The sequence below is a fragment of the Pithys albifrons genome, chromosome 12 (genome assembly GCF_047495875.1).
Source record: "Pithys albifrons albifrons isolate INPA30051 chromosome 12, PitAlb_v1, whole genome shotgun sequence".
Taxonomy (NCBI): domain Eukaryota; kingdom Metazoa; phylum Chordata; class Aves; order Passeriformes; family Thamnophilidae; genus Pithys; species Pithys albifrons.
In genome coordinates, this window is record NC_092469.1 from 14,698,610 (window position 1) to 14,726,583 (window position 27,974).

The window sequence follows — 27,974 nt, forward strand, 5'->3', positions numbered from 1 at the left end:
CCGCCAGCACACAAGGGCCGCGTCCATCGGGGCAGGGAACCTTTATTGACAGGAAACCCCCGCAGGGCACTGATAGGATGACAAAGGGACCGCGGATACTCCCCTCAGTCAGTTCTTCAGCTCCCCCAGCCGGAGCCTAGCAAAGTCCGTGGCCAGTCGCAGGGCTTCCTGCAGGCAGCCCACGTTCTTGCCTGTTGCTTGTGCGGAGATGTCCTTCCCCCCGCCTTTGCCGTCCATCAAGCCAGACACCTCCTGGACCCACTGGCTGGCCTTCAGGCCTTTATTTGCAGTCTCCTGGGCAGAAAATGGGAAAAAAACCCCACCAGTCAGCACTGAAGGAAGAGCAGCTGTTTCCCTGCCCCATGCTTACTACCATGTTAAGTTCTGGCTCTTCCCCTTCCCCATTTGCAAAGCATAACCCTTTTCCTGCACTTCTGCAGCCTGATGATATGCCAGAGCAAACGGTTGTGGCTCTGGCCAAACCCAAATGAATTCTGGCCGTGGAGTGTTAGATCGTGCCTGCCTGGAGGCTGCAGCTCCTTCAGAAAGGCTCAGGGAGAGGCAGATGTGGAGTTTCAGCATTACCTGGGGAACTTGACACAGGCAGGTGATCCTGCCAGCCTCGTTATCCACAGCAAAGAGCATGGCAGCAGTCTGGGGGGAGTTAGTCTTGAAGAGCTTCAGAGATTCATTCAGGGCCTGTCAGAGAACAAAATTATAGCAGCATATCTTCCCTGCACACACTCAGTCCACAGCTTGCCCCTACGGCACCCATGGAGACCTTGGGGATCCAGACTTGCTTTAAACCAGCCAGCAGCACCCTGCAGTGCTCCTCCTCCCAAACACAAGCCATCTTCACATCCCTGGCAGTGTAAAAGCCTTGGCAGGTGACACAAGCCCTGGCTGTGTCCCCTGAGGCAGGAAGGAGAAATTGTTTTTATTTCCCCACCTTCAGTTATCCAGGAACTGGCAGAATCAGCCCTAGAGGGAATCTTTGCCTGAGTGTACTGGCTGGAGGGGAAAAAGGAAGGAGCATCTGTTCCAAAGTGATTCAGGAGAACTCAAAAACAGCATGAAGAGGCTGCAAGGGTTATCAGACACATGGGAAGAACCAGGGAGACTGCCATGCATCCTGTTATTTCCAAGGAGACCATCATCCCTTATTCACACAGACACCATGATGCAGCACAGAGCTCCAGGAGCAGGTCCTCTGGCAAGCAAAGCAGGGCTGCTCTGGTTGGACTGGGAACAGGCAGCTCCCTAGGCTGCCAGCACTGCCATCCCCTGGGATGCACGTTTCTGCCAGGGAGAACACTGTGATGGCACCCACTGCGAGCGTGGGCATCATGGCGATGGGGATGGCCACAGAGAGCCAGCAGGATCAGCTCCAAGACTCCTGGAGCGGAAATTTAAACAGGCCATTAAAACCAGAGCAGTCCAACCTGAGGCATGATCAGCCCCCGCTGCCTGGCACTTGCTGGGCTCAGCACTGCAGCACAGTGCTCACAAGGGAGATGTTATTCCAACAGAAATCACTTGGAAAGAAACTTGTGTGTGAAGGAGGGAAGGAGCAGATTCAGCCCTGGCCAGGAAAGAACCTGAACCCAGGTGCACCAGACAGTGCCCAGGAGCTGAAGAACAGCTCTCTGCCCAGACCTGTCCAGCCCAGGACAGCACTCCTGGGGCTAATCTGCAGGGGCCACAAACATCATGACTTCCATGGCTCAGCAGAGCTGCTGTTCTGAGTCCCTTAAGCCTCCATTCCAATGTTGTTACTGCTGAGGGACACAGTGGGATTTCTGTTGGCGTTCCTATCCACCACCAGGTCTGGAAGCTCAGCAAGTAGTCAAGGCCCCACCCACCCCTGCAAACCCATGTGTTAGCCCAGGAGGTGGGATGCAGAGAATATCCCAGTGGTACCTTCCCCTTCTCAGGCATGGCAGGTGTGAAGACAGCTCTGTAGCACTGCACTGCCTCCCTGAATGAGCAGAGACCACCCAGCTCCTCCTCAGGCAGAAGGAAGGTTACTGAGGAGAAATCAGGCCTTCCCATACCTTTGCTGAGGCTCCATTTTCCATTTCCATGATGACCCATGGCTGGTTAGGATGACTCTCAATGACTTGCTTGGTCTTCTCCAGTACCTGAGGACAACAGTGTTCAGACACTAGAGCACCCACATTGTGAATGGACACAAGAACCAGCTGGGTAGAGCTTCTCCTGCAGGTACAGAGGGCATCAAGGTGCCGCAACACACCCACAGCCCAGTCTGGAGCAGCCTCACACTATGGAGCCAGGAGCAAAATATTTTGGCAGGTGGCTGTGTGGCTTGCAAGGCAGCAGCAGTTTTGTGTCTAACTCCTCCAAAAAACTCCAGGGGGATCCAGGAGGAAGCAGCCTGCACCCAGGGGCACCAATAGGGCAGGAACACCCCTGTTTCAAAGACACAAGCCATGCTTCAACCCAGGGAGATAGCGGTGCACTAGGAGCAGGAGAGGTTGGGAGAACAGTGTGAGGGGTGTCCCCACATCTCAGCTCCCTTCTACACTGAACACAAACATAACTCCCAAGGGAATGCCTTGCAGCCCTCCCGTCCTTTATTCCAGCCCAGGGCTCACTCGTTTCTGGATGTCGGCTTTACTTGCTCGGTCCAGGTCATCCATAACCTTCTTCAGTGCTTTAACAGCCTCTCTCAGTTCATCTTTCTGCCACTGTGGGATAACAGCAGTGGCCAGTGTCTGCAAAAGACCAGGTGGAGAGGGTTAAAGGTACCAGAGACCACAGTAGAAGATGCTGCATACCATGAATCTCAGAGCCTCAACTGGCAGAGCCCAGTAAGCCCCACTCCTATCCCAGTAACTCAATCCCAGGCAGGAAGTGCTGGTTGTAGCACCCACGGGATGCAGGGCTGTTGGACAGGAGTAGCAAGGTGAACATGGGCCTTATTAATACAATTGAGTGCTGGCAATCAAGGTCCCATTCACTCTGGGGAGGCAGAGCACTGCTACCATCCTCACCTCACCGAGATCTGCAATCTCCTTCTGCACATCCTTGTTGGGAGCCGTCTGGACCTTCACCTTGGCCTCCAGGGCTGACAGCAGTTTCCTGAGGCTTTCGACTTTCCTGAGGGCCTAGCAGAATACAATCCAAGTTAAATCAAGCAGGAAGATTGAGCAGACTGGGCTCTTGACCACCCCAGGGTGAGAAGGGGTGAGGAATGCCCCAGGATGGAGCTTAGTAACTCCTCTGGAAGCCACAGAACCAAAGTACGCAGTATTTGACCAGAGCCAGAGTGTGATACTGGCAGACACACCCCAGGACTCTTTCTTTGCCAGAAGCAAAAGAAAGCCTCAAAAATAGAAACTATCTTCCCCACAAACCCCTTTTCTCCCACTCTAGGAAGCACCAGCCCAAGCTATCCCATGATCTGCTAGCCCCACAGCAAAGGACTGGGTTCTCAGACTTCACTGCTCTCTTGCCAGCTGCCAAGAGCTCTCCAGCCCATTCTGTAAAGCAATCTGAGCTAGTCCCAGACCCACCCCACAGACCATCGTGGGCTCCTCTGCCACACCGACACAGTACCTACAGCCAAGACTTCTCCCCTTCTCTCTGACTGTAGCACAGCCGAGGGACCTCCAGCACAGCCTTTGTCAACAGCAGCACCCTCTTCTGTGAGTGCTGACAGGGATATTGTGCAAATTGGAACAAAAGGAACTTTGGCACATGTGGAATTTCACAGAGGATCTCTCCTGCCTCCCCTTACCTTCCGAGCTTCAGCCCCAGTGACTGCAACTATCCTCCGAATGCCTTTAGCAATTGCTTCTTCTGAAACAATCACAAAAGGGCCAGCATGGCTGGAGTTCTGCAAGTGCCTTTGGAAAGAACCCAGACACACCCACAAGAGAGAGTTAGAAGTCCACCTCTCATCTCAGCAGGAATCAGCACAGAAACATGACAACCACTCTGCCAGGGAGATGCAGCAAGTGTGGCGACAGGTAGGAAACGCAAGTGAGCTGCTAAAAGCAAATAAGCGAGGAAAGGGGGGCAAGGGCTGTGCTCCCAGCACTGCCAGAAACCCTGCATGTGAGCAGGGCAATACAGGGCTGATTTTAAACATGGACTGACTCAGGAGTGGGAATGCAAAGGCACATCATTACCACCACCTCCAGCTCTGCCCTGGCTATGCCCTGCATGTGACCACAGCACTCCCAGCAGAGACTGGGCTCCACAGGGACTCCTTTTCAGCCACCCCAGCACCTTTCCCAGCCTCTCCAGATACTCACGTGCCTCCACAGAACTCAATAGAGGTGATGGAGCCCCCAGGACCAGAGGGGTCATCCAGCAGCTCCTCCACAGGGATACCAATAGAGACCACACGGACAGGATCGGGATAGGTCTCATCAAAAACTGCCCGCAGTCCTTGGATAGCTTTGGCAGCTGCAAGAGGACACTCCTTGGCATACACAGTCTGCAGAGGACAGGAAAGGGATGCAGGTAAGAGCAGGTCCTATCAGCTGTGGCTGAGGACCCACATTCCCTGGGAACCCTGACTTTCTCTGAGATCCTAAAAGTGAAGCCTTATGCCTCATGTGGGTTGAGAGTCTGTTGAGCTGCAAGGATTCCAAAGTCATTGTCAGATATACCACCTTCAAAGCTCCCAATACCACCTGCTCAGATTCCCTGCGTGCTATTGTACATGGAAACAGTTCCAAGCACAGACTCCTAAGCAGAGCACAGGGTTCTCCAGGGTCTGCTCTGACACAGGCCTGGCACCAGACAGAGCAACGCTCTCGCCATTGCTGACACATCACTGGGTTGTCTGTGGTGTGTATGCTGTAAATCCAGTCAGGCCTGCAGAACTACTTTGCCAAACTTCCTGTCTCTTGTAAGGCAGTGTAATGCTACAGCAAGCATGGGAACACTCCAACCCTAGAGAGGGCTTGGATCAATGAACAGAGCAATCCACATGGGGTTTTCCTGCTCAAAACCCTCTGAGGTGAGGCCAATCTGTGCACAGAACACTCCTGCATGCCAAACTCCCAGCATCCCAGATCATCTAGAAGCTGGACTTAAGATACACAACCTGTCAGCCATACCCACCTTTGACTCCTCGATCATCTGGTTGGCAATCCCTTCGACTTTCTTGATTTCCTGGGTGGACAAGGCTCCCTTGGCTGTGAAGTCGAAGCGCAGCCTGTCTGGTGCGACCAGGGACCCTCTCTGGTCAGCCTCCCCCAGCACCGAGCGCAGGGCGAAGTTGAGGATGTGGGTGGCTGTGTGGTTGCTCATGACCGGCCTGCGCCTCGCCTGAGGGAGGAAGACACTGTCAGATGGGACCCTGCACTGTGGAGCCACGAGTAGGTGAAGGGTATGCTGATGCCCTCCAACAGAATCCTACACTGGCTCAGGAGACCAGAATCAACCGATCACACTTGCTACCTTGGAGATTCAGTGAAGGGAGCAGGGTGTTTCCCACCAAATTTGTGCATGGCTTTTCCCTGGCAGTCTCCTGTGTGGAGACAGGCCAAGGACAGACCAGGTCACAGACACTGATCTCTGCTCCTCAGCAGAGAAAAACACTGCTAGTGGAAGCCCTCCTTCTTCCTCCAAAGGTCCTGCCTCTTTAGGGATGGAAAATGCATTAGGTAGACTAGGCTGAACTCAGCACTCACTCAGCAAGTTGAGCCCACAGAAGCCATGTTTGGAGGGGGGCAGGCAGCCCAGGCTCTCTGCTGCTGTCCCCATAAAGTGGAGCATCAGACTTGTTCTACCTCCCAGTCATGACCAAATAGGTGTTTCTGCTGCTGATTCGCACACCTAGCAAGTGTGGCTCTGAGTCAGCTGGGCATTATCTGCCTTGTGGCAGGAGAAAGTCAGGTGCCAAGCAGCAGAGACCTGGAGTCAGCCAGACATTGCTTGACCATGTGTCACAGGGACAGCAGGCCTCAAACATCAGGCCCCCAGAGTGGCACTGATGAAGAGGCAAAATTCAGGGAAAAGAGACAAGCCTATGTGTTATACCACATCTTAACTCACTTCATCAATAGACAGGTGGACCTGATCTCCTACTTTCAAGCTTCCATACAGAGTTCCTATGTGGAGCACGTAGCCTCCTCGGACCTGCACATTCTTCACAGTGAATTCTGTTTTCTGCATAGAGAAGAAAATGCTCCACATGAGCAGGGTGAAAGGCCATGGGGAGATAAACCATCTAGTCAGAGGTTTGAGCTGCAACTGGAAAGGTCCCAGCTGAAAACCAGAGCAGGTGTGTGCTGAAGAAGGACAAGTGTCCCCAGGCATAGCACACAGCAACACAGAGAAGTTATGGGGCACAGAAAGAGGTCCCCACCTCAGCTCCCCATCATGGATTGGGAGCACTGTCCTTGGGCTCAGCAATTTTAGCACCACCACCACAGGTGACAGCAGTACAGAGCCGATTTCCCCGAAAAGCAAGAGGAACAAAACTCCAGCACATCCATGCCATGCTGCACCCCTAGAAAGGAAACCTGTGCAATGCCTGACACCTGCCATGGATGGGAAATGCTGGAGCTTGCTTGGCCCCTTCTCCCCCTCTGACCAGGTCCCAGAGTCAGACTGAATCTAGCAAAAGGCTCTCAGGCCCACTCACATCCTCCCTGCTGTCGTCATCCTTGACCATGTAGCCCTGGTCATAGATCTGCCCACCCTGCTCGGCGTAGAAGCAGGTCCGGTCCAGCACTATCCCACATTCCTGGCCAGTGGATACCTCCTCCACAAACTTCTTCTCCCTGCGGATGGCTTTCACTGTGGCCACGAGGCTCCCGAAATCTGTCACCAGGATGACAGGCAGTGTCAGTAAAATAGGAAAACCTTGCAGACACCACATGGGAGCAGAACTTCATAGCAGTATCTCCTACCACTGGGAGCTACACAATTACAGAGAGTAAGGAGAGAGGAGTAAGGCAACAGTTAGTTGGGAATTTCATTTAGTCCCCTCCAAGGCAGGGGGTGTCATTGCCTTCCACACCTATGCAGTAAAAGTCAGCAGCACACCTGGTTATGAGCCTTCAGCCTCCTCAGTCTCCACCAAATCAAAGAGTTAGTATGAACAGTCAAAGCAAACAAGCCAAGAACCCTTTCAACAGGCCAAGCAGAAACTGCAGTCTCCTGCAGCAGTGGCAAAACAGCAGCTGAGAAAACATCAACACAGGAGTGTGGCAACACAAAGCTGCAGGAAACAGGAATCCCCTTAATTTGGCAAAACCGGACCTGAGCAGTACAGCAGACCCTGACAGTCTGTCCTTCCTTTTCCCAGCTTGATTTGTAACAAGCAGGCTATTCATTCACCTGCACACCTTTCCACTCCCACCTTCATGTCCCAGGAAAGGTGAGCCCAGAGGGGATCTCTTCAAGGTGCATGCCAGGGAAGATGATTCTGAGGGTTTTTCATACCATAGGTACCGCTGAGATCTGAAGCATAGTTGTATTTTGGCGAGTCATCAGTCACCTCCAGCCCTTGGGCCCTTAGCTCTTCGATGGCATAGATGTCCAGCATGAGGAGGTCCTCCCCTCCAGCACCCTTGCCCTGGGATTTGAGCTGCCAATGACAAGCACTAATGTTTGAGAAAACTCACCTCACTTTTAGAAAACCCACCAATGCATGCCAGCCTAGATGCACACCTCACTCATATCCCTGAGAACACCATGGTTTAGAGCTCTGCCCTAGGAAGCTGTGTGTCAGCAGCTGGAGTGCTCCTGTCTTTTCTGGATTCAGAGCAGGCAGTTCCAGCACGATATGCAGACCAAGTGGGCCTGAGCCCAGCAAGGGCAAGGCAAGTACCCAGCTGGTCAACACCGCTTCCTGCTGCTCCAGCAAATGTGCTGTGAGAGGCACTCAAGCTGTGGACCTGCCAGGACATTGATCCTCGGAGAGGGAATAACTTCCCTAACCAGAACAGGTCAGCAGGGAGGTGCTCCCAGCACTCTGCTATCTCTTGCTGGAAGACTGAGCTCAAGGCCCCATGATTTGTTAGTGAGCAAAACCAATCCCAGCTGTACAGAAAAGACATGTCCCACAACAACTGCAGTTGTCCTGTTTTTTCCTACAGGACACTGGAGTACATGCAGTGTAAGCAGACTCAGTAAGAAAGGAGCAACTCTTGACTGCAAACTGCAAGGGAGGGAATCCTCCCTGTTCACTCACAGTGCAGCTTCCCTTGGAGCTATTCTCTACCTGTGCATTTTTCCGCTCTTCTTCAAAGCCCTCCATGTCCACAACAAGGCCCTTCTCCTCTGCAATCAACCCAGTGAGATCCGCAGGAAAACCATAGGTGTCATACAGCAGCCAGGCAGTGTCACCTGCAGAGAAAGGGCAGAGCAGTCAGCTCTCATGTTCCATAATACACTGCTCCCTTCCCTGCTCTCCCACTGGCTGTGTCCCACCCAACCGGCTCTGCTGACAGGGCAGCAAGCAGGTCTTGAGAATGTGAACATTCTAAAAGATCCTCCCTGACAGCACAGAGATCTGTGTCTGGGCAGCTTAGAAATGTCAGCAAGTGAACAGAGGCCAGAGGAGAGATGGGTGGTTCAGCTCTCAGAGATGTCTTTGGACTCCAACTTGGTCACTCTACACTTTCCAGCACCTCCAAGTTCCCAGACGAGCTGATACCCAATGTGATTGATCCCAGATAATAAATGCCTTTTGCTGCATCCGGGCAGAAGTCACAGCCTTACCAGGGATGACTTTACTGTCCCCCAGGCTTTGGATCTTCCTGTCCAGGATGCGACGTCCTCTACTCAGTGTTTTCAGGAACTGATCCTCTTCTTCATTGATAATGTCCTTCACCATATCTGGGTCCTTCTTCAGCTCAGGAAAGGCATCTCCCTGCAGACACAAGAGGACGAGCCCTTCAGCATGGAGGTCCACACACCTCAGCAGAGGAAGACTTCAGTGGATACAGTGGAGCAGGAGAAGAACTTACCAGTGACTGTACCACCACATCAACCAGAGTAGCAAAGAAACCTTTGGGGGCATTGAGCTTCTCATGGGAGTAGCGCACAGCCCGTCGGAGTATCCGCCTCAGCACGTACCTAGGGAACAGCAGAGCCCCCCATGCAAACATTACACCTCTAAGTTATTCTCAAAGGCTCCACCACCACACACCTACCACCACCACCCTCCCAAGAACAACAGCACAGGGCTCTCTTTCACAGCAGCTGCTCACAGCAGCAGCAAGGTACAGGTGAGGTGCCTGGCTTCAGCTCTCTGAGCCAGACTCACTCTGCTCACTGTGAGTCCAGAGCACAGCCCCACAGCCCAAACTTCCCTGCTTTTTACCAGCAGCACTGCACCAAGCAGGGCTTTGTGCCTGTCTGCCCACAGTGATCCCTTCCAGGAGCTGACACAGAAGCACTGATGCTCACATGAACCTGCCAACCTGTGTGTTGTGGCCTTTTGGGTGGACCTTATTACAGGGATTCTAACATTAAATATCCTGAGCAAACACTGCTCCACTGCATTAATGACAAATCCAAAGACATGGCAGGGACACAGGAGATCTAAGCCTGCAGGGAAACTGTGCTGAACAGAATGGGAGTGGCACCATTGCAGCAGCTCCTTCTTACCCTCTGCCAGTGTTGTCAGGCCTGCCCCCATCAGAGAGGGCCAGGGTGATGGTCCGTGCATGGTCGGCCAGCACGCGGTAGGCCATGTCTATTCCATCGGCATCATCGGCCCCGACCTGCCCCTGGTACGGCCTGGCACCTGTGCCCTAAGCAGAGAGGGGAAGGCAGTGGGCAAAGGGGGTGATTACAGACAGCAGGGGCCAGCACCATGGCAAAGTAACAGGGAAAGGCCTCAGAAGCCAAGCCCATCCATCCCACTGCTGGCAGTCACAGAAGAGGAGCACTCCTCTTGGAAAGAGGTGACTCAATGAAGCCAGGGAAGCTGGAGAGCTGTGGGCTCTGCATGGTGTTACACCCTGCATTTCCATGGACCAGCCTGTCCAATCAACCCCACGCATCTCACCAGGCATTCAGGGAACGGACACAGCTGGGTCAGACTCCAGTTCATACCTTTTGGATGGCTTCAAAGTAAGGAAGGAAAAGGTCTGTGTCATAGTTGGACATCTTGTTCTGCAGCACAGAGACCAGCCTCTCCAGGCCCATCCCAGTATCAATACTTTTCTTAGGAAGGGGTTTCAGTGTCCCATCAGCTTCCCTGCCAAAGAAAGATGAGCTGTTATGGATGAGGGCTCTGCAGGGGGAACCCCATCTCTTTTCTCATCTTCATGAGATTTGGTTCCATCAGATTTATGACACAGGCCCATAAACAAGCCACAGAACAGACAACTTTGATAAAATATAATTAACAAGACCCTCATCAACAACTTACACCCAGAGTGGGATGACACTTATTCCCTACTGAATTCCTGGCAGATAAATGGAAAAAATATTCCCAGTTTGTTCCCAAAGGCAGTGTGATCAACCCTTTTTGTACAGGTGGGTCAGGGGACAAAGAATCACAGTGCACAGCTTTTGGACCACTGGGAATGGTGAGCAAGCTGGGTGCAGTTAAAAGAACACACAGCCCAAGCAGCCTCCCACATGGAGATAGAGAAACCTGGCTCACATGGAAGTTGGAAGCAGGTCTGGCTCACCTATTGAACTGTATGAACACCAGGTTCCAGATCTCCAGGACATTGGGGTCATCCTGATTGACCAGGTGTGAAGCATCTCTGTCCCCGATCCGGTCATAGTGGATCTCACTGCAAGGGCCACATGGGCCTGTGTCTCCCATTTCCCAGAAATTATCCTTCATATTGCCAGGCAGAATCCTGCCCTCAGCCAGCCTGTAACAAGAAACTTATTGAACAACAGAGACAAACAGCAAGGCAAGAATACCCTAAACGAAGGGCTAGACCAGAGAAACCTCAGCTCACTAATTCCCTGGATTGAGACAATGAATTCTTAGAGCCTAAGACTCAGGATCCCCGCTGAGAGGGATCAAGTGAACGCTGGCACCTGGCACTTGTCCCAGCTGGAGACAGAGGCTTACACAACACCTCAGCAGTCATCAGCAAGAAGACAGGGATGGGATGGAGCACCTCTCCTATGAAGAAAGGCTGAGAACTGGGATTGTTCAGCATGAAGAGAGGGCTCCAGGATCACCTTGTTACAACCTTTCAGTACCTAAAAGGGCCTACAAGAAATGTGGAGAGGAACTCCAGATTTAGAAGGGCATGCAATGAAAGGAACTGACAGAGGACAGGTTAAAATTAGATATTGATGTGAGAGTGATGAGGCCCTGGCCCAGAAAAGCTGTGGCTGCCCCATCCCTGAAAGTGCTCAAGACCAGGCTGGATGGGACTTGGAGCAACCTGGTGTATTGGAAGGTGTCCCCGCCCATGGCAAAGGGGTTGGAACAAGATGAGCTGTAAGGTCCCTTCCAAACCAAACCATTCCATGGTTCTAGGATTTCATGATCTTCTCAAGTGCTGTCAGCAGCAGCACACTGGGCTGGACAGCTCATCCACCTGACCCAGTGGGGCACCTGTTAAGCTTACACAAGAGATTTTGAGACAAGAGCTCTCAGTATCTCCTGTCTAATCCCAGTACTTCCCTTCAGTTTCAAAGCTCCACCACACTGCAAACACTATTTTTGACACTTCAATTTTGTTAAAATATCCTTATATATGTATTCTGCCACATAACACATGCCATCAGAGTCATAGAAACATTTAGTCTGGAAAAGACCTTTCAGCTCATCAAGCCCAACTGCTAACCCAGCACTGCCAAGCCCACCACTAAACAATGTCCCAATGCCACAGCCACACAGCTTTTAAATCCCTCCAGGGGTGGTGACTCCACCACTTCCCTGGGCAACCTGTTCTGTTCTTTCCTGTGATTAATTTTTTCCCTAATATCCAACCCAAACAAAGTACCACTGCTCATCAAAACATGACCTTCTTGAAAGGCCTTACCCCAAATCCAACCAGATCTGCTTGCACTCCAGGTCTGGTTGCAGCCCTGCAGCCTCATTTCCACCAAAGTAAGTGACGTAGAGTCTTTCAGCAGGAATGCCAAACTCCTTGGTGAGAAGTTCCAGTGCCAGTTTACAAGCGAGTTCCTGCAGAAGAAAAGACAAGGTCAGCAAGTGAGTGCAAAGACAGCTTCTCTTCAACATCCAAAGTACTGGCCACTGTAGGTATCAGCAGGTAAACACCCAAAAGCTTTTCAACTTTTGACATAGGAGGAAAATTAATATATCCAGTGAACAGGGCGTAAGAAACATCTCACATGATTTTTGTGATGCAGCCAAGTTAAGTCCTAGCTTGTTCACTGCCTCCAAAAAGCCTTTTAATTCTGCTGTTGTTTTATATTCTTAACATCCTTCGGACTTTGAACACTACACTACCAAGAAGCCTGGGAAAGCACATTATTATTATTGTATGGTCACTCCTATTTGAAGGTCCATCATAGTTGCACAGGACATTCAACTCCCCACAGCTCCAGGACAACCACTAAAACCCCTGCCTGAAGACTCCAAACTAACAGAGTTAATCAGCTTTGAAAACCTTAAGTAATTAATCCCAAATCATTCTGCAGGGCTGGGGCAACTTCCAAGCTCATTTATCCCAAAGGAGCCACATGCACCTCTGTGCCAACATATTCTCTTTCTTCTTGGCAACTGTTCTGCTGAGTTCACAGAGATGGATAAATCTGTGCCAGAGATTGAGAGCTGCACCCAGCCTGCTTTACCTTGAAGTAATCCCCAAAGGACCAGGACCCCAACATCTCAAAGAAGGTGTGGTGGTACACATCTTTCCCCACGTCGTCCAGGTCGTTGTGTTTGCCCCCTGCTCGGATGCACTTCTGAGTGTTGGTGGCTCTGCTCAGTTTAGCGAGCGGGTGTGAGGGGTCGATGGTATTGAGGAAGATGGGTTTGAACTGAAATGAGAGAGAAAAGGGCAATTGACAAAAGCACTCAGACACTGTTTTCAAATGTTGTGAGCAACAGCAAGGCAGTGTCATCTGTGCCATGGTATCACTGGCCTGGATGTACCCAAGGCACCTTTCAGAAATAAACCTGCTGCTTCTGCCTGTGCCAAGGTTGCAGCACTGCTTAGAACTCACATACACACATGTTCCTGGAGCCAGCCAAACTCTGGAACTTCCAAAGGGACTGGAAGCTGTCAGATGCCCAGCTGACAAAAAAACCAAACTAAGAGCTGATCTGCAGCAGAGCCTTTGCAGCAGCTCATTCCCAACAGCTCTTTAAAGATGCCATTAGTCATTTGTGCCAGGACTGGCTATGGTACAAAGGGTCAAGGAAGGGAGATTGGCAGAGCTCCCATCACAGGAACCTCTCTTCCAGTGCTCTTGCCAATTTTGTGAGAGCACAGAGGACTCCAGCCAACACACCAACCACCTCTTTATGAAAGAAGGAAGATGGAGAAAATAATAATTTTCCACATAGGTCTGCAAACAGCTTCACAGTTTTCAAGAGGACATGTTCATAAGGACTGCAGTGCCGGGGTGGGAAACCTACCTGATTCATACCAGCATTGGCAAAGAGCAGCGTGGGGTCGTCCAGAGGGATTGTAGAAGACGAGTGCACATAGGTGTGCTTGTTTTCCTTGAAGAAGTCGATGAACCGTTGCCGGATCTGGCTGGCTGTGAGTGTGGCCTCCATCCTGAAGCTGTAACTCACCGCTGTCCAAAGCAAGCAGCAGGAAAGCGGCAAGGCCTTGGTGCAGTCTGAAGAAACAACAACAAACAAGGCTCTAACAGTGTTGTTAGCTCAAACTGAACATCAGGATCATTGCCTCCATCTCCCAAAAGGGTCTCACCACATTCTTAAGTATCCATTGACTCCTCAGTTCAACCATTGGTCTGCCCCAAATATTGCTGGCCCAGCCCTAAACTTCCTCTCCCCCAACATCCCTGATTTCTGGGGCTCTACCTCAAGTTACCTGTTCTTTGACATCACATGGTTTTAAAAAGCCAAGTTCACATGAGTACTGGACTTAAAAGGTTGCATTGGTGTTGCTGGTGACATGAGGACATAGGTGGAGGGGGGAACTGCCAAGTCATCAAAGCATTCAAGGTAATTAAATGTAAAGTGGGGAGAGCTCATTGTGACCTTCCTGTATCTAAAGGGGGTTTATAAAAAAGAGGGAGAGTGACATTTTACATGGGCAGATAGTGATAGGTAAAGGGAGAACAATTTTAAACCAAAAGAGGAGAGATTTAGGTTAGATCTTAGGAATCAATTCTTCTCTGTGAGGGTGCTGAGACAGTGGCACAGGTTGCACAGAGAAGCTGTGGCTGTCCCATCCCTGGAAGTATTCAAGGATGGGGCTTGGACCAAGCTCGTCTAGTGGAAGGTGTCCCTGCCCATGGCAGGAGGGTAGAACTTAAGGTCCCTTCCAACCCAAACCATTCTGTGATTCTATAATTAAACTACAGAGCAGCCGAGTCTGGAAGTGACCCCTAAATATCACTTTGTCTGCCCTCCCCGCTCAGAGCAGAGTCAGCTCCAGGGATGCCTGGAAGCGTTCCCTGAGAGGACCCCCACCCCACAGGCACACGGGAGGCAGTGACAGCCCGGAGGGCAGCACCGCCCGCGTGTCCCAGGCGTGCAGAGCTGACCCTGTCAGCGCAGCGCAATGCAGAGAAACGGGGGGGGAGAACCCCCAGCAGCCTGCTGCGGATCGGGGGACGAGAATCCCCCGCAGTTCATGGAATCACAGAATCAATTTGGTTGGAAAGGTCCTCTGAGATCATCGAGGCCAACCTCGGTGTTGGAGGAGGGAAGGACCTACAGAGGGAAGGACTGGGCACTGCGGCGGCAGATCACAGAGAGATCTGGGACGATAAGGAGCTCTGTCCAGACACCACCCGCTCTCCAGTGCCCGAGGAGAGGCGGGGGAAGAGCGGTGCCCGGCATCCCCCCGCGGGCCACGGCATCCCCCCCACGGGCCCGGCTGAGGCGCGACCAGCGGCACCGGCACCGGCACCTCCATCGGCACCGGCACCTCCATCACCACCGCCACCTCCATCACCATCTCCACCACCACCACCATCTCCACCACCACCACCTCTCTCCTCCGCGCTCTCCCTCCTGCCCTTCTCCCCTGGGCCCGTGTCCGCGCCCCGCAAGGCTCCGCCGAACGCCCCGGCCGTACCTGCGCGGCCTCCGCCGCCCCTCGCCCTCACGGCCTGCCCCGCAGCGCGCGCTTCGCCCCGCCCCTCCGCCGGCTCACGGCTCCCATTGGCTGTCTGTGCTGTCACTCTGTATAAGCCCCGCCCCTCCGGCCGGGGCGGGCCACGCGCCGGCTGATGCAATGGCGGGAACACACGTGACGCGGCCGGGCTGAAGCCGCGCTGGGCGCCGCCATTTTAGGGCTGCCCGCCCCGCAGCCGCAGGGATGCTGTCCACAAAAATCGGGATTGTTCCCCCGGCGTGCAGCGAGCCAGTGGTGGCACCCTGAGAGGGACACTGACCACTGAGTTCAGAGCTGCCGGAGCCTCTGGGTGCTCGGTGGTGTTCCATAAACGCGGGATGCCCCACTGGATTTCCCGTTACTTGCACACAGATTCTGGATTAGTAACTTAACAAGCACAGCCCTTCTGTTAGAATTGATTAGTGACTTGAATGGAAATCACATAACCCCTGACAATTTCTATGCATGCTTAGGGGAAGGGTCTTCACCTGGGCAGGGTCCTTTTCACCTGCAGGCGTGATTTTTAGAATAATAACAAAGACAATTCGACTCCAGGAGTCAACAATGCCATCCCTAAAGCTTGTTTGCTCCAGAATGTCCTTGAGTAAGGGATGCTGATGCCTGTTCCACTGATTAGCCCTCCTTTCTTGCTGATTAGGCCTGAAAGTATACAAAAATTAACATCAAAGAACATCCTGACTTGCGATAATCCTGACACATTCCACATTTTGAACAATGAGGGTGCTGGGCGAAGAGCCTTGGCCACCTGGCACAGCCCCGCTCCCGGTCTGAAGCCTGATCCCATGGAGGGAGCTGCAGGGATCAGCCAGGAAGGGGCTCTGGAGCAGCAGGAGCTGCTGGGGGCGGCCCAAGTGGCTGCTGGAGTGGGGACCAAAGCCCTGCGATCTTCCCTGATGAGGGACGTAACTGCTGCAGGACCTTTGCAGAGTCTGAGGGGTCAAGGTCAGGGATAGAAGATGCAGGAGGGGTCACTACATGGTGGACACACTCCAGTCATGCAGTGAGGGAGCTGATGGGGAAGGGACATGCAGACCCAGGCCAAGAGGCCTGGCATGTACACAGGGGACGTGCCACACTGACAAAAAAAACCCCTATGAGGACAGTCAAGCAGTGAAACAGGGGCGTGGGGAGTCTGCAGGGTCCCTGAAGGGTTTTGAGGTCACGTTCAAGCACTGGACAACCTCTTCCAAAGTCTTTGCTGACCCTGCTTTTCCTGTCAGGACTTGGAGTAGAGTTCTCTCTATTGCTCTCCTGGATGGTTCCCAGGTGCCCAGGTGCCTCTGCAGCATTGGGATCCTGGTGCTTGTTTTCATCTCTTCCCTAGTGCATCTCCCCTGTCCCTGGGCTCTGATTCCTGAGCCAGGAGCATGGCTGTGCTGCTGTCCTTGGCCACCATCAGTCAGCCCTTTCCAAAGGTCACTTGCTGCTTGCTCTCCCCTGCTGCAGCCCTTCCTGTCATTCCCACCATTCCTGGTTCCGTAGCCCTCTTCACTTGTTTCTGTTTTCTGCTTCCTGAGGAGTCTGGAATGAAAAGAGGAAACTCCAGACTTATTGGTTCCTAATGGGAGCTCTGGATGCTGCTGGCAAAGAGCAGCAGGAGCAGGCAAATCTGTGCAGTGCAATTGCTTGCACAGGTGATTACACCCTCAAGAACGTCTGCTGCAGCAGGTCCGACTCCAACACCGCCCAAATCCACACCCAGCACACCTACCTCTCATGGGGGCCATAGTCTGGCCACCATGACGGAAGGAAACATCACTGCTTCCTCCTCTCCATGCTCTGTGTCACCTGAGACCTCATCTTCCAAACTTGGGGCCCCTTCACCACCTCCCACTTATTTCTTTGGTGATTGCCAAATGTGGAACCCATCATTACTCAGGGAATAGACAGTCCTGTCCCCTCTGCCAGACTGAACAACAGATATGTCCCACTGGGCCAGACTGAACAACAGATATGTCCCACTGGGCACATCCAGATGAGAAGGACCCATCCCCACTACTTTCCTCTTCTTTTTTCCTCTCCCACTTCACATTCGGGTTGCCCCAATTCTTCCGTTTCAGCTGAGGATTTTAAAATGGCAGCTCTTTGCTTCTTTTAGCACTTCTACATCCTAAAAATCCATGCCCCTACGCTGGTTTGGGCTGCAGGAGCCTTGGCATTACAGGCACCTCTTGGGCTGATAAGCATCCAGCATTGTCCTCCAGCAAGGAAGAAGGTGATAGCCGTGAGCTTGGAGTCCAGTAGCAGGAAGCTGGGGATCCTTCTCTGCTGGCTCCTGGATGCTCTGGGGGAAAGTGTTCCAATGCCTTTCCTGTGCTTCCCAGGCTGGGCTTTGGATTTTCGTCTAAGGGTTCAACCATCCCAAACTCACCCCTCAGACAACCGGGAGATTGCCGGCCATAGTCAGATCTGAACCTGTTTTCCTTTCCCTGGTGGTGCTCTTCCAAGGTTGTGGAAGAGCTGGACCCTTCTGCTGTTACAGGGACTCTGGGAACTGAGGCTTCACGGGACTGAAGTTGTGGGAATCTGGGCAACGAAGGACACATGTAGCCCATGTGCCAAAATGTCAGGTAGCCCTTGGTCCCTGGCTCTGTTTGGGGCAGACAAGGGGCCAGGGCTGGTGCTGGCACTGTCCCCGTCGCCGTGGGCGGCCAGAGCCACACCCTGGGCTGTGCCTGGTTCCTCTTCACGCCAAGCAGGTGGCAATCCTGCCATGTGTCACCGCCCTGCACAGAGACTGCGGGGATGGCTGCGCTGGCTCGGAGCGTCCTGGTGACCGGGTCGAACCGGGGCATCGGGCTGGAGCTCGTACGGCAGCTCGCCGCCAGCCCCTGGCCCCCCCAGCACATCTTTGCAACCTGCCGCAACCCTGAGGGTCCGAGAGGGAAGGTCAGTGTGGGCACAGGGCATGGGGATGGTCCTGAGCCAGGTGGGCAGAGGGAATCTGTGGTCACTGCTGGCCCTGACCCTGGCTGGGTCACCCAGCAGTGGGGACAGGAGTGTGGTGCGGGAGGGGGTCTCATAACCCCCCAAGTACCCTGGATAAGGCAATGCCTGATGTAGCCAGGTGGGATGAGGCTGGAGGGGCAGATATAACTTCAGCACTCATTCCTGGCTGTGACAATGGCCAGTCAATCCCTTCTGCATGCTGGGATCACTCAGGATGGGGGGCAGTGCCTAAGTCTGGCACTATCATTCTTCCGCTGGCTGTGGGGATGCTTCCCTACCCCATCCACTGGGAATGGCCCCACACACTTTCACCAGTGAAAGCAAAGCCGTCCTGGCTCAGTGACCTGGGAGCAGGGAGGGGACACCTGGCTGTGCCATCAGTGACTTCTAACCTCCTGCTTGCTCCATCACTTTTCCAGGCTCTGCAAGAATTAGCTGCCCAGCACCCCAGCATCAAACTGGTCCAGCTAGGTATGGAGCAATCTCTGCTTTCATCCAACATTGCTTCCAGTCCTCCACTGGCTTTGGAAACAGGACCAGGGGCAGCTTGGCCAGGAAGCTCTATCCTGCCAGGTGGGGAGGGACCCATGGGGAGGGATCTATTCACACCTGGGCAAGCTTCTCCCTCCAAATGAAGCTGTCCTGTGGTTGGGGCAGTCAAACTGGCTTCAGAGAAGGCAGAGGTGGGTCTGGATCCCTCAGCTGAGCAAGTTTCATGGGAAAGACATCTCTTCCCAATGATGCTAAATACAGTGCCCAAGTTTTGGTCTGGCACACACGGGCCACAAAGCAAAGAAAGGCAGGGCACAGCAAGCAAACCTACAGGATGGTTCCTGAGTAGGAGGGTTGGTTTGGGATCTGCTTGGAAGTGGCCATGGTCAGCATTTCTTATGCTACAGGTAAAAAAGAGAGAGAAAAATAGGCTAAAAGTCTGCATTTGGGAAATATGGCCTTATGTTGGTGTTGGTATTCCAGGATGATGCTCAGACCCAGAGGCATTCTCCAGTTCTGGATGTGCACAGCCTGGATTGGGGACATGTCCTCCTGTCCCTTTCCTGTTCTTGTGGAGGTGGGCCAGACTCAGTGGCCTTTGTCAGCAGCACTTGGGGGCTGCAGGAGAAGGTAGAAAATGAACTTGGACAGCAGAGGGACTTGGTGAGAAAAGGGAGAACAGCCAGAGTGGTGTTTGTAGTTGGCAAAGTCAGGAAGAAGCTTCCAGGGTGCTGGACAGGGAGAGGACAGTGTTGGAGTGAAGCCTGGGCAGGTAAAGGAGTACCAGGCTGAGGAATGTGATCTGCTGTGGATGTGTCTTGAGAAAGCAGAAATCTCCTGTGTTCTCCTGAATCTGAGAGAGTGGGGGCTGCTCACAGCTGCTCTTTTTATTAATGAAGAGTTGGTTAAAGAACCCATCCAAATCCAAAAGAAGTGTTTTGGGACAGTGCTTGCACCAGAATTACCATCACTATAAACGAGGTGGGAGCAGCCAGAGCTTCTAAATATTTCTGAGTATTTCATTGGAGCCAATAAAACAAAAACCGAATAAAAGCCATGCAAAGACTATATCAGTCTCTACTTACCTACCAATTTAATTGTTTGAAAACACCTGAAAAATTCAAGTAACTTCAGTTCAAGTTCAGTTCTTTTAGCATTTCTTAGTGAAGAAGACATTCCTAAAGTCAGGCTATTCTCTATCTTGCTATTAAGTAGATTATTAAAGTAAACCACCTTTTCTGTAATAAAAAATAAATGAGCTGTGAGCCCCAACTGTCAGCACACGATGGGAAGAGCACGCTTACTTTGCTCACTAAAGCATGGCCAACATAAAAGGGACATCTCAATAGACTGACCACTATATAAACAACCTTTACTTAAAGACATACAACCCAAACCTTAGACTATTAATAAAGTTCCAAAATAAGCTTAAAAGCTCTGAAGAATCAACAGCAACAAAGTATTTTTTAAAGAGAGAAGCTGCTTTCAGGCTGTCTTGTTCCACCTTAAGTAAAGGTTGTCTTCAAACTAGTAACAGGAATGGACTCTTCAGAAAAATATGTTAAAATTAACTCCAAAATGTGTAAGATCTGTCACTTCTTTTTGTTTTTCTTTCTCATCCTTATCTTATTGCTTCTAAGGCGACAAAAGTTTGTTCCTTCAGCAAATTTGGTGTCATAGAACTAGAAATGTGCTTGGCCCCTTGGAGCAATGACTCAGCTAATCCAAACAGAGCAGTTAATCATTCACCAAGTGACTGAAAGATCCCTCACACTTGGTGAAGAGCCTTGAACTTCATCTGTTATCCAAAGAGAAGTCACTCCAAAGCTCACTATGACATGTCCTGCAGCTGGCCACACCCTCTCAAATCCCAAGGCTCCACCTCCTCACATATGGCAGCCCCACGGCAGATTATCCCATCATATTCCCCTCAGATGTTTTCAGGACACCTCTACAGAAGTCTGTGCTGCACAAGGCAAGGTGGACACAAGTCCCATGCCATTCATATGCTTGCTTACCATCATAAAGACACCTGGTTGGTTAAAAATGCCAGGAAAAAGGATGGTTCTGCTGCTCATCAGTGCATAAAATACTCCAAGAAGGGAGTCTTCAGCCTTGGAAACCTTTGCTAAGTCACTCTTGTCTAAGCATGAGAAAAGAAACACAGCTCAGCGGCCAAAGTGTTGCAAAAAATAGGAATTTAGTCCTGCGGTTGCCCCCTCCCAGCAGACTCATCATATTGGCATCTGCAAAAAATGGGCACAGAAATGTGCAAGGGGAGCAAGGGCACACTCCAACATGTCCATATGCTTGAATATTCATGGTTCTTAAGGGTTCAGTAGTGTACTTGAAGTAGTAAAAGGCAATATATAAAATTTAATGTTGGCCTAACTGGCCCATTTCAGATCCTGAAGGTATTTAGATGACTCTTTTAAACAAACAACGGCCACTTCAGTGGGTGAGCACCCAGTTGGGGATGCAAATCCCAACAAGCAACCACAAAAGATGAACACAAGCCTAAAAAAATACCATTTTTATTGCCTTAGCCAAATCATCCTGCAATAAAAACATGGCAGAATCTCAAAACCATACCAATATTTAAGCAAAGAGATTCTTATCCCTGTTAGCCCAATTTCAGTTGTTTCTGGTCACTTAATGGTTTCCCCACAACGTGGCCAGTAGTTCAGACTCAGAGTCTGCAACCAAATAGTGCAGATTACATTCCAAATCTTTTATTACCTGTACTCACCCCAGCTCATCTGTCAGCTCCAAATCCTTGTAACAAAATGAAGCAAATAAAAATCCAAACAGAAGAAGAAGGATAGGAAAAAGGAAGGATTTTTGCTTACAAATGGCTGCAAAACTATGGGAAGTTGTTCTGTGGAAGATCAATCTAAGCACAAATTGTTTAAAAAGGCAAAGACAAAATGATTGTCCAGAATGGTATAAACCAGAAAGGATCTTCATGTAATCCAGTAAATACCCTCTAGTTAACAGTCCCTATAGCTGTTGTGCAGTACAGAAGGGCTTGAAGAGCATAATTTGGTTGTTTCCCCAAAGATATCCTTAAAATGTACCCATCTATGTTGGCTCCCAGTGGAAAAAAACTTGTGAGTCTCAGTGTGCAAGGACCAAGCATCCCTTGTCTGATCATAAACTCCTCAAATACAGAAAGCAAATACAGAAAGCTTTTCCTACCAGTAGCCCCCATACTACCCAAAATTAGTTGAATTGAGGTTTAATCTGTCTGAGGCTGTGAAACCGAGAGGTGAGGACAAGCAGATAATCATTGCAATGTGCTTAACACCCTGACCTGCTAAACCTGCTGTGTCCTTTCTGGATAATGCTGGTTTAGAGAGAGCCAGTCCAGCCATAGCACAATTTCCAGTGTGACCCACTGGAGCTCTCCTCCACTTTGCTTTTTGCCCTGGCAGACACAGTGAACTTGCCCAGCATCCGAGGGGCTGTGCGGGCTGTGGAATCTCATCTGACGGGCCAGGGCTTGAACCTGCTCATCAACAATGCAGGAGTCAGCTCACACGCCACACTGCGCTCCCTGGACTCGCAGGAGATGCTCGCCGTGTTTGCCACCAATGTGGTTGGGCCACTGCAGGTTGCCAGGGTATGTGTGGACCTTTTGGATGTCTCCAGCTTGGGAAGATGTTCCCTGATGGGAGTAAGGCCATCACCATGGGTCTCCCCTGCTCATCCAGAGATGCTCAGCAGCTCAACCCAGCCCTGACATCTCCCTTGCTTTGTTCCTCCACAGTTGGAACTCCTGCCCACCCCAGGCTGGCTGTGCCAGCTGCTCCTTCCCTGGGGAGCGGAAAGGCTGGAGCCTGGCCCCTCCTTGGGGCATCACCCCCATCCCCTGCCCTTCTGCCAGGGGTTTCTGTCCAGCTGCTTATTCATGACCTGTGACAGAGCCCTTCAGAGCAGTCCTCAGTCTGGGGGCTTGTCATGTCTTACCACTGGCATCTTTGCTTCAGGAATTTCTTCCACTGCTGGAGCAGGCGGCAAAGGGTGCAGGGAAGGAGGGGCTGAGCTGCAGCAGGGCCGCGGTCATCAACATCTCCACCAAACTGGGATCCATTGGGCTGTGCCTTGGGGTGCCAGAGGCCCCCATGTACCCATACCGTGCCAGCAAGGTGAGGTGCCAGGGGAGGTGCTGGGGATGCTCTGCCGTGCACAGTGCCCATGGAGGGACAGAGCCCATGGGGGCACCCCCTGCCCCAGTCACCCACCCCCCTGCCTGGTTCTCCCAGGCAGCAGCACAGAGACCGGGACAGCAGCACCTGGGACTGAGCCTTTCAGGCGAGTCATGATGCTTTATCCCAGGACTGAGTCCCATTTCCCACCTCCACAGCCATGTTCTGGCTGGGAAACGTGCCCCCTCCTGCCCACCCACACCCCCGGGTCATGCTGTCAGGGCTGTGCCTCTTCCAGGCTGCCCAGAACATGGTGACAAGGTGTTTGGCTGCAGAGCTCCAGGACAAGGGGATCTTGTGTGTGGCCATCCATCCTGGATGGGTGAAGACTGACATGGGCACAGAAAAGGTACTGGGCTGTGCAGGGATGGACAGCAGGACACTCATATCCCCATATCTTGGGGAGGGCAGGGGCACTTGGGGGATGTTGTGTGGTGCTGTGGACTGCCAGAATCATCTCCTGGGTCGGAGCAAGCAAGGAGCAGGCAACAAGCAATACAGCCAGCCTTGTCCCTCCCATCCAGAGAACAGAGAGAACAGAGGGGTGGCAGTAAGGAAAAGTATCCCCATGAGCACAGTGGCTGCTGCTCTCAGGCTGCACACCCTCTCCTCTGCCTGGGAGCTGTTCTCTGTGCTAATCACAGCCCAATGCAGTGGTGCTGAGCCTTGTCTCCTTCTGCAGGCACCGCTGACGGTAGAGCACAGCGTGCGAGGCATCCTGACCGTGCTGGCCAGCCTCTCGCAGGATGCCTCTGGAGCCTTCCTTGACTGGGAAGGAAACCATCTGCCCTGGTGATGGACAGATGGACGACGCCACTTGCCCATGCCTCAGCCTCCTGCTTGCTGGCTCACCCCTCTGTGTGGTCACCTTGCTCATCCTCAGCCCATCCCAGGCTGTCAGGTAGAGGGGGAAGGATTGGGAAGCAGCTTCTCTCCCCTTCCCCACCCCTGCATGACCCTGTGGTCTCTCTGTGCCCTCCACCTCTGTAAACTGTGTGAGCTGATGTCTTTCTACTCTGTCTCGACACACTTAGCCTCAAACTCCCCATCCAAGCCTGGAACACAATCTCTTTGCACTTCCCAAGTGCTGTGTGTCTGTCTGTCCCGTCTGTGACCAACCATCGCCCAGCTGAGCCCCCAGTGATTCCCAATCCCTTGGGCAGCCCAGGCTGAGCACAGCCCTGGGGTGACCTGCAGCTGGACAGGAGGAAAGCCAGCCCTGCAGATGTTCAGATCTTTCTACTCCATGAAAGGGCCTTTTCCATGGATCCTCCAGTGCCTCCTGGAGGGGAGGTCTCCAGATGGCAGTCACAGTGCCATAGGACCTGCTGGTTGTCACTCATGGGGGTACCAGTGACAGCCATGGGTTGGGTGGTAGCTGTGGGATGAGGAGTGGGCCAACCAAGAAGAGGTCACCCCATGAGCTGGCAATGTACAGCAGAGCTGGGGACTCTTGACAGGGGTTTATTGAGGATGTGGGACAGGTGGGAGCAGCAGCAAAGGGTCCCACTGGCAGGATCCTGAACTAGTGTCTCACCAGGGCACAACATTCCCTTCCCAATCCAGGAAGGTGCCGGTGTCCTTCTCAGAGAGGGAGGAAAGCACCTTCAACATCCCTTTTACGCTGTCGTCCACCGTCACAGGTGGCTGTGGGGCAAAGGGGGAGAGGCAGTCCATGCCTGAGGCCTGGCTGAGGGCCCCGGAGCAGCAGGAGCCAAGAGAAGGAGCCACTCCAGGGCAAAAAGAAAACCGACAACCCCAGGCAGAGGGGCTAAGCAGGGAACAGAGGGGATGGGAGCACCCAGCACCCACAACCAGGATAGGGGGAGCTGCCCTGGCAGGAATCAGGCAGGATGAGAAGTTATGGGCAGGGAATCAGGGCAGCAACTTCCACGCACGGAAAATCACACAGCACAGGGGTTCTGATGAACTCGATATGGTGGAATTCCTACCGTGTGTCCAGCAGAGCTGCCCATGTCAGTTTGCACCCAGCCGGGGTGGAGAGCGACGCAGAAGACTCCGTGCTCCTTGTATGCCAGGGACTGACACTTGGTCAGCATGTTCAGAGCAGCCTGTGGGGAGACGGGGCAGGGACAGTTGTGGGGGGGGAAGGGGGCTGCAAGGGGACTTATGGCTGTGGCAGGGCAGGGGAAGCAAATCTGTCCCCAGCATGGTGTGACAGTACCTTGCTGCAGCGGTACGAGGTAGCTTGTATCAGATCCCAACCAAAGGCAGAAGCAATGGAGCCACCAATGCTGGACATATTGACGATGGCTGCCTTGCTGCAGCTCAGCTCTGAGCCCGGGCTCCCCTGAGCAGCCTTCTTCAGCAAGGGCAGGAATGCCTGCCAGGAGAAAGAGGCAACGGGGCACACATGGATGTGGCACTGGGGAGAGGACCAGCTCCTTCCACAGTCGACAACACTGGCACCAGCACTGGAGCATCCTCCCTGCTCTTCCCACTGCCCCAGTGTGCCAGGCTCCAGCTCCTGAAGTCCAGTCCATGGCTCCATGAGCTTCTCATCAACTAAGAGCCCAACAAGCACCAGAGTGGAGGCAGGATCCTCTCCCACTGACCTGTCATGCTGTGCCGGGATGGCCCAGCTTCAGTGAGAGTCTCACCTGGCCCATCAGCAGAGGCCCAGCCGTGTTGGTGGTGTAAATCTCGGTCATGTCCTTCAGTGTCTCATTTTCAAGCAAGTTCATCTTGGCAATTCCAGCATTATTGATGAGAAGGTTCAGTCCTGAGCCCCCCAGGTGCCCCTCAATGCTTGCTGCAGCTGCCTTGATGCTGGTGGGGTCAGCAACTTCTGCAGAACCGACACAGAGGAGGTCAGAGTCCCTGTGGTTGCTTGAGTCTCCTGTTTTCCCCCAGGGACATGCCTTCAGGACTGGCTATGGGCAGAAGCATTGGCAGTGCCCTCTGGCCCCGCAAACACCAGCCCATTGGCACGGCTCCCTCCCACCATGGAACTCCCAGGGTGTGCCCAGTGCTTGAACATTCACCAGAGGAACTGGGGCAAAGGTTCCCTACCTCGGGGCACTTACCGAGTGGGATGATGACCAGGTTGGGGTGCTTAGAAGCCAAATTCTGTAACTCCTGCAAGAGAGGGCACTGTGTGGGCACAGAGAGGCAGAAGGGGCTGCACAGAGGCTCAGCCTTTCTCAGGAAAACCCTGTGTCACTCCAGCTTCACCCTGCACTGTTTTGTGCCCAACACCCTGCTCCAGCTGCCCCGCTCGCAACACATGGGGCTCTATGCCACTGTGCCCTTCACACATCTCATGCACGGCTGTTGCCACAGTGTCCCAGCCCAGCTGCCCTGTGCTGCTTGGCTGCAGCTCCAGACCCTTGCAAATCCTCTCTCAGCTCCAGCCTCCACCCTGGCACCGACTGCTCCCGTTCCCCAGCACAGCCACTACCTCCCAGCCTGGTCTTACCTGTGCCCGCTGTCCCTTGGGGTCCCGACAGCCTGCAAACACCCATTGCGGTGGGTTTGGCAGCCTCAGGAAATGCTGGACGAGCCCCAGGCCAATGCCCCGGTTGGCCCCAGTCACCAGAAGGGAGCAGACACGGAGACCTGCCATGCTGCACTGTCCTTGGCTGCACTGCTCTCGCCTGGACTCTGAGGGTGCCTTTTGCTACTTGGTTATCTTGCATGTTCCCATGAGGACTTGCATCAGTCCGTGGCTCGGAAATTCTCTGCCTGCACCTTAATCTCTTGGCTGTGGTCCATACCCATGATCCACTTTTTCCCAGTAGCTGCGGAACGATGCAAAGGGAGCCAAGTGTCCTGCCCAGGCAGGGAATGCCCTGGGCTAGATGTTTGGAGTGCTGCTTTCCATACCTTTCCTGCTCCACCAGACCTGAGCTGCTTGGTTTTCAGGGCCAGCACTAGCCCTGTCCCTGCACTGAGATGCCCTCTCCCACCACCTTCCTCTTGGGATCCCACGCTCTCTCCCTCCCCTCGCCCAAGGTCAGGCAGGCGAGGCTGGACTTCCTGACTCTGCACAGCAGTTTGTTGGCCTTAATTTGTGCAATGCCAAAGCCAGGGTTGGGAGTGGAGCAGTCAGGACAGACAAGCATCCCTTGACCACAACAACAGGCCAAGAAACCTAGAAACCCTCTAGGACCACTGGGAAATCTTGTGGGGAGGGACAGAGCATTGGATGGATGATGGATGGATGGGACTCAGTGATCTTAGTGGTCTTTTCTAAGCAATTCTATGATTCCATGGCCTCCCCAGCTGGTTCCTGCTGCAGCATCACCCAAACTGCATATACAGTTTGCAACAGCAGAATATATAAATATTTAAGATAGTTTGGAGATGTTGTGTAGGCAGTTTAAGATTATCAATAACCACAGATCCTGGAAGTGGGTGGGCAGAACTGGGGGGTCTAAGCTTGGGGAATCTCTCCTGCTCCAGCTGAAGGTGCTGCTCCAAGAACTTTTGCAACTGGACAATGATCAGCTGTCATGTATGGAAGATCTGATGCTCCATCCATGTACTGCCTCATGTAACCATCCCAATAAATTAGCTTTTATCTTTAAGAGCAAAGCCTGCTGCCTGCTCTTTTGTGCCAGGCATTCACAAAAACTGTTCTATCACTCCCCTCCGCAGCTGCATAGCAGAGAGAAAAAAAATGTAGCAAAGGTTCATGAGTTAAGGTCTGTGAGAGATCACTAAATAAATACCATGACGGGCAAAACAGACTCAGATTGAGGATATTAATTGAATTTATTACTAACAAGATCAGGGCAGGATAATGAGAAGTAAAATAATTCTTAAAAACACATTCTCCCCATCCTTCCCTCCTTCCCAGCTCTACCTCCTCCACTCCAGCGGTGCAGGGAGACAGGGAATGGGGGTTACAGTCTGACCATCATACGTTGTACCTGGTGCTGCTCAGGGAGAAGAGTCCTTCCCCTGCTCCAGCCTGAGGTACCTCTCATGGGAGTCAGTCCTTCACAAACTTCCCTAATGTGAGTCCATCCCATGGGCAACAAGTTCTCCATGAAGTGCTGCAATGTGGGTCACTCCTCCACACAGTGCAGTTGCTCAAGAACAGCCTGCTCCAACGTGGGTCCTCCCACTGGGTCAC

General features: G+C 52.6%; 3 protein-coding genes across 6 annotated transcripts; 1 reads left to right on the forward strand and 2 right to left on the reverse strand.

Annotated features, from left to right (window-relative positions):
- Positions 1-24: 24 nt before the first annotated feature.
- On the reverse strand, positions 25-15,246 carry AARS1 (alanyl-tRNA synthetase 1). 2 transcript variants are annotated; one of them, XM_071567569.1, is made up of 21 exons: positions 15,165-15,246; positions 13,526-13,734; positions 12,736-12,924; positions 11,958-12,103; positions 10,635-10,826; positions 10,051-10,195; positions 9,601-9,746; positions 8,958-9,066; positions 8,710-8,860; positions 8,210-8,334; positions 7,429-7,573; positions 6,626-6,804; positions 6,034-6,147; positions 5,098-5,304; positions 4,281-4,465; positions 3,761-3,869; positions 3,015-3,128; positions 2,616-2,735; positions 2,055-2,141; positions 586-699; positions 25-294 (listed from the first exon to the last, which is right to left on the reverse strand). In XM_071567569.1, exons 2-21 carry the CDS (start codon positions 13,667-13,669, stop codon positions 109-111), a joined length of 2,907 nt encoding a protein of 968 aa, XP_071423670.1. In that variant the 5' UTR covers positions 13,670-13,734; positions 15,165-15,246; the 3' UTR covers positions 25-108. The 2 variants fall into 2 exon arrangements, with proteins under 2 accessions (XP_071423670.1, XP_071423672.1); XM_071567571.1 differs by lacking the exon at positions 15,165-15,246 and adding an exon at positions 15,078-15,153.
- A 524-nt stretch (positions 15,247-15,770) lies between these two features.
- LOC139677521 (C-signal-like) lies at positions 15,771-26,576 on the reverse strand. Of its 2 annotated transcripts, none has more exons than XM_071567566.1 (6): positions 26,313-26,576; positions 25,921-25,972; positions 25,495-25,682; positions 25,059-25,217; positions 24,826-24,945; positions 15,771-15,863 (listed from the first exon to the last, which is right to left on the reverse strand). In XM_071567566.1, exons 1-6 carry the CDS (start codon positions 26,457-26,459, stop codon positions 15,858-15,860), a joined length of 672 nt encoding a protein of 223 aa, XP_071423667.1. In that variant the 5' UTR covers positions 26,460-26,576; the 3' UTR covers positions 15,771-15,857. The 2 variants fall into 2 exon arrangements, with proteins under 2 accessions (XP_071423667.1, XP_071423666.1); XM_071567565.1 differs by lacking the exon at positions 15,771-15,863 and adding an exon at positions 24,322-24,520.
- Positions 17,923-23,887, forward strand: LOC139677522 (C-signal-like). 2 transcript variants are annotated; one of them, XM_071567568.1, is made up of 6 exons: positions 17,923-18,113; positions 18,593-18,644; positions 22,100-22,287; positions 22,655-22,813; positions 23,112-23,222; positions 23,556-23,887. In XM_071567568.1, exons 1-6 carry the CDS (start codon positions 17,970-17,972, stop codon positions 23,667-23,669), a joined length of 768 nt encoding a protein of 255 aa, XP_071423669.1. In that variant the 5' UTR covers positions 17,923-17,969; the 3' UTR covers positions 23,670-23,887. The 2 variants fall into 2 exon arrangements, with proteins under 2 accessions (XP_071423669.1, XP_071423668.1); XM_071567567.1 differs by lacking the exon at positions 23,112-23,222 and having other exon boundaries at positions 17,945-18,113.
- Positions 26,577-27,974: the final 1,398 nt, after the last annotated feature.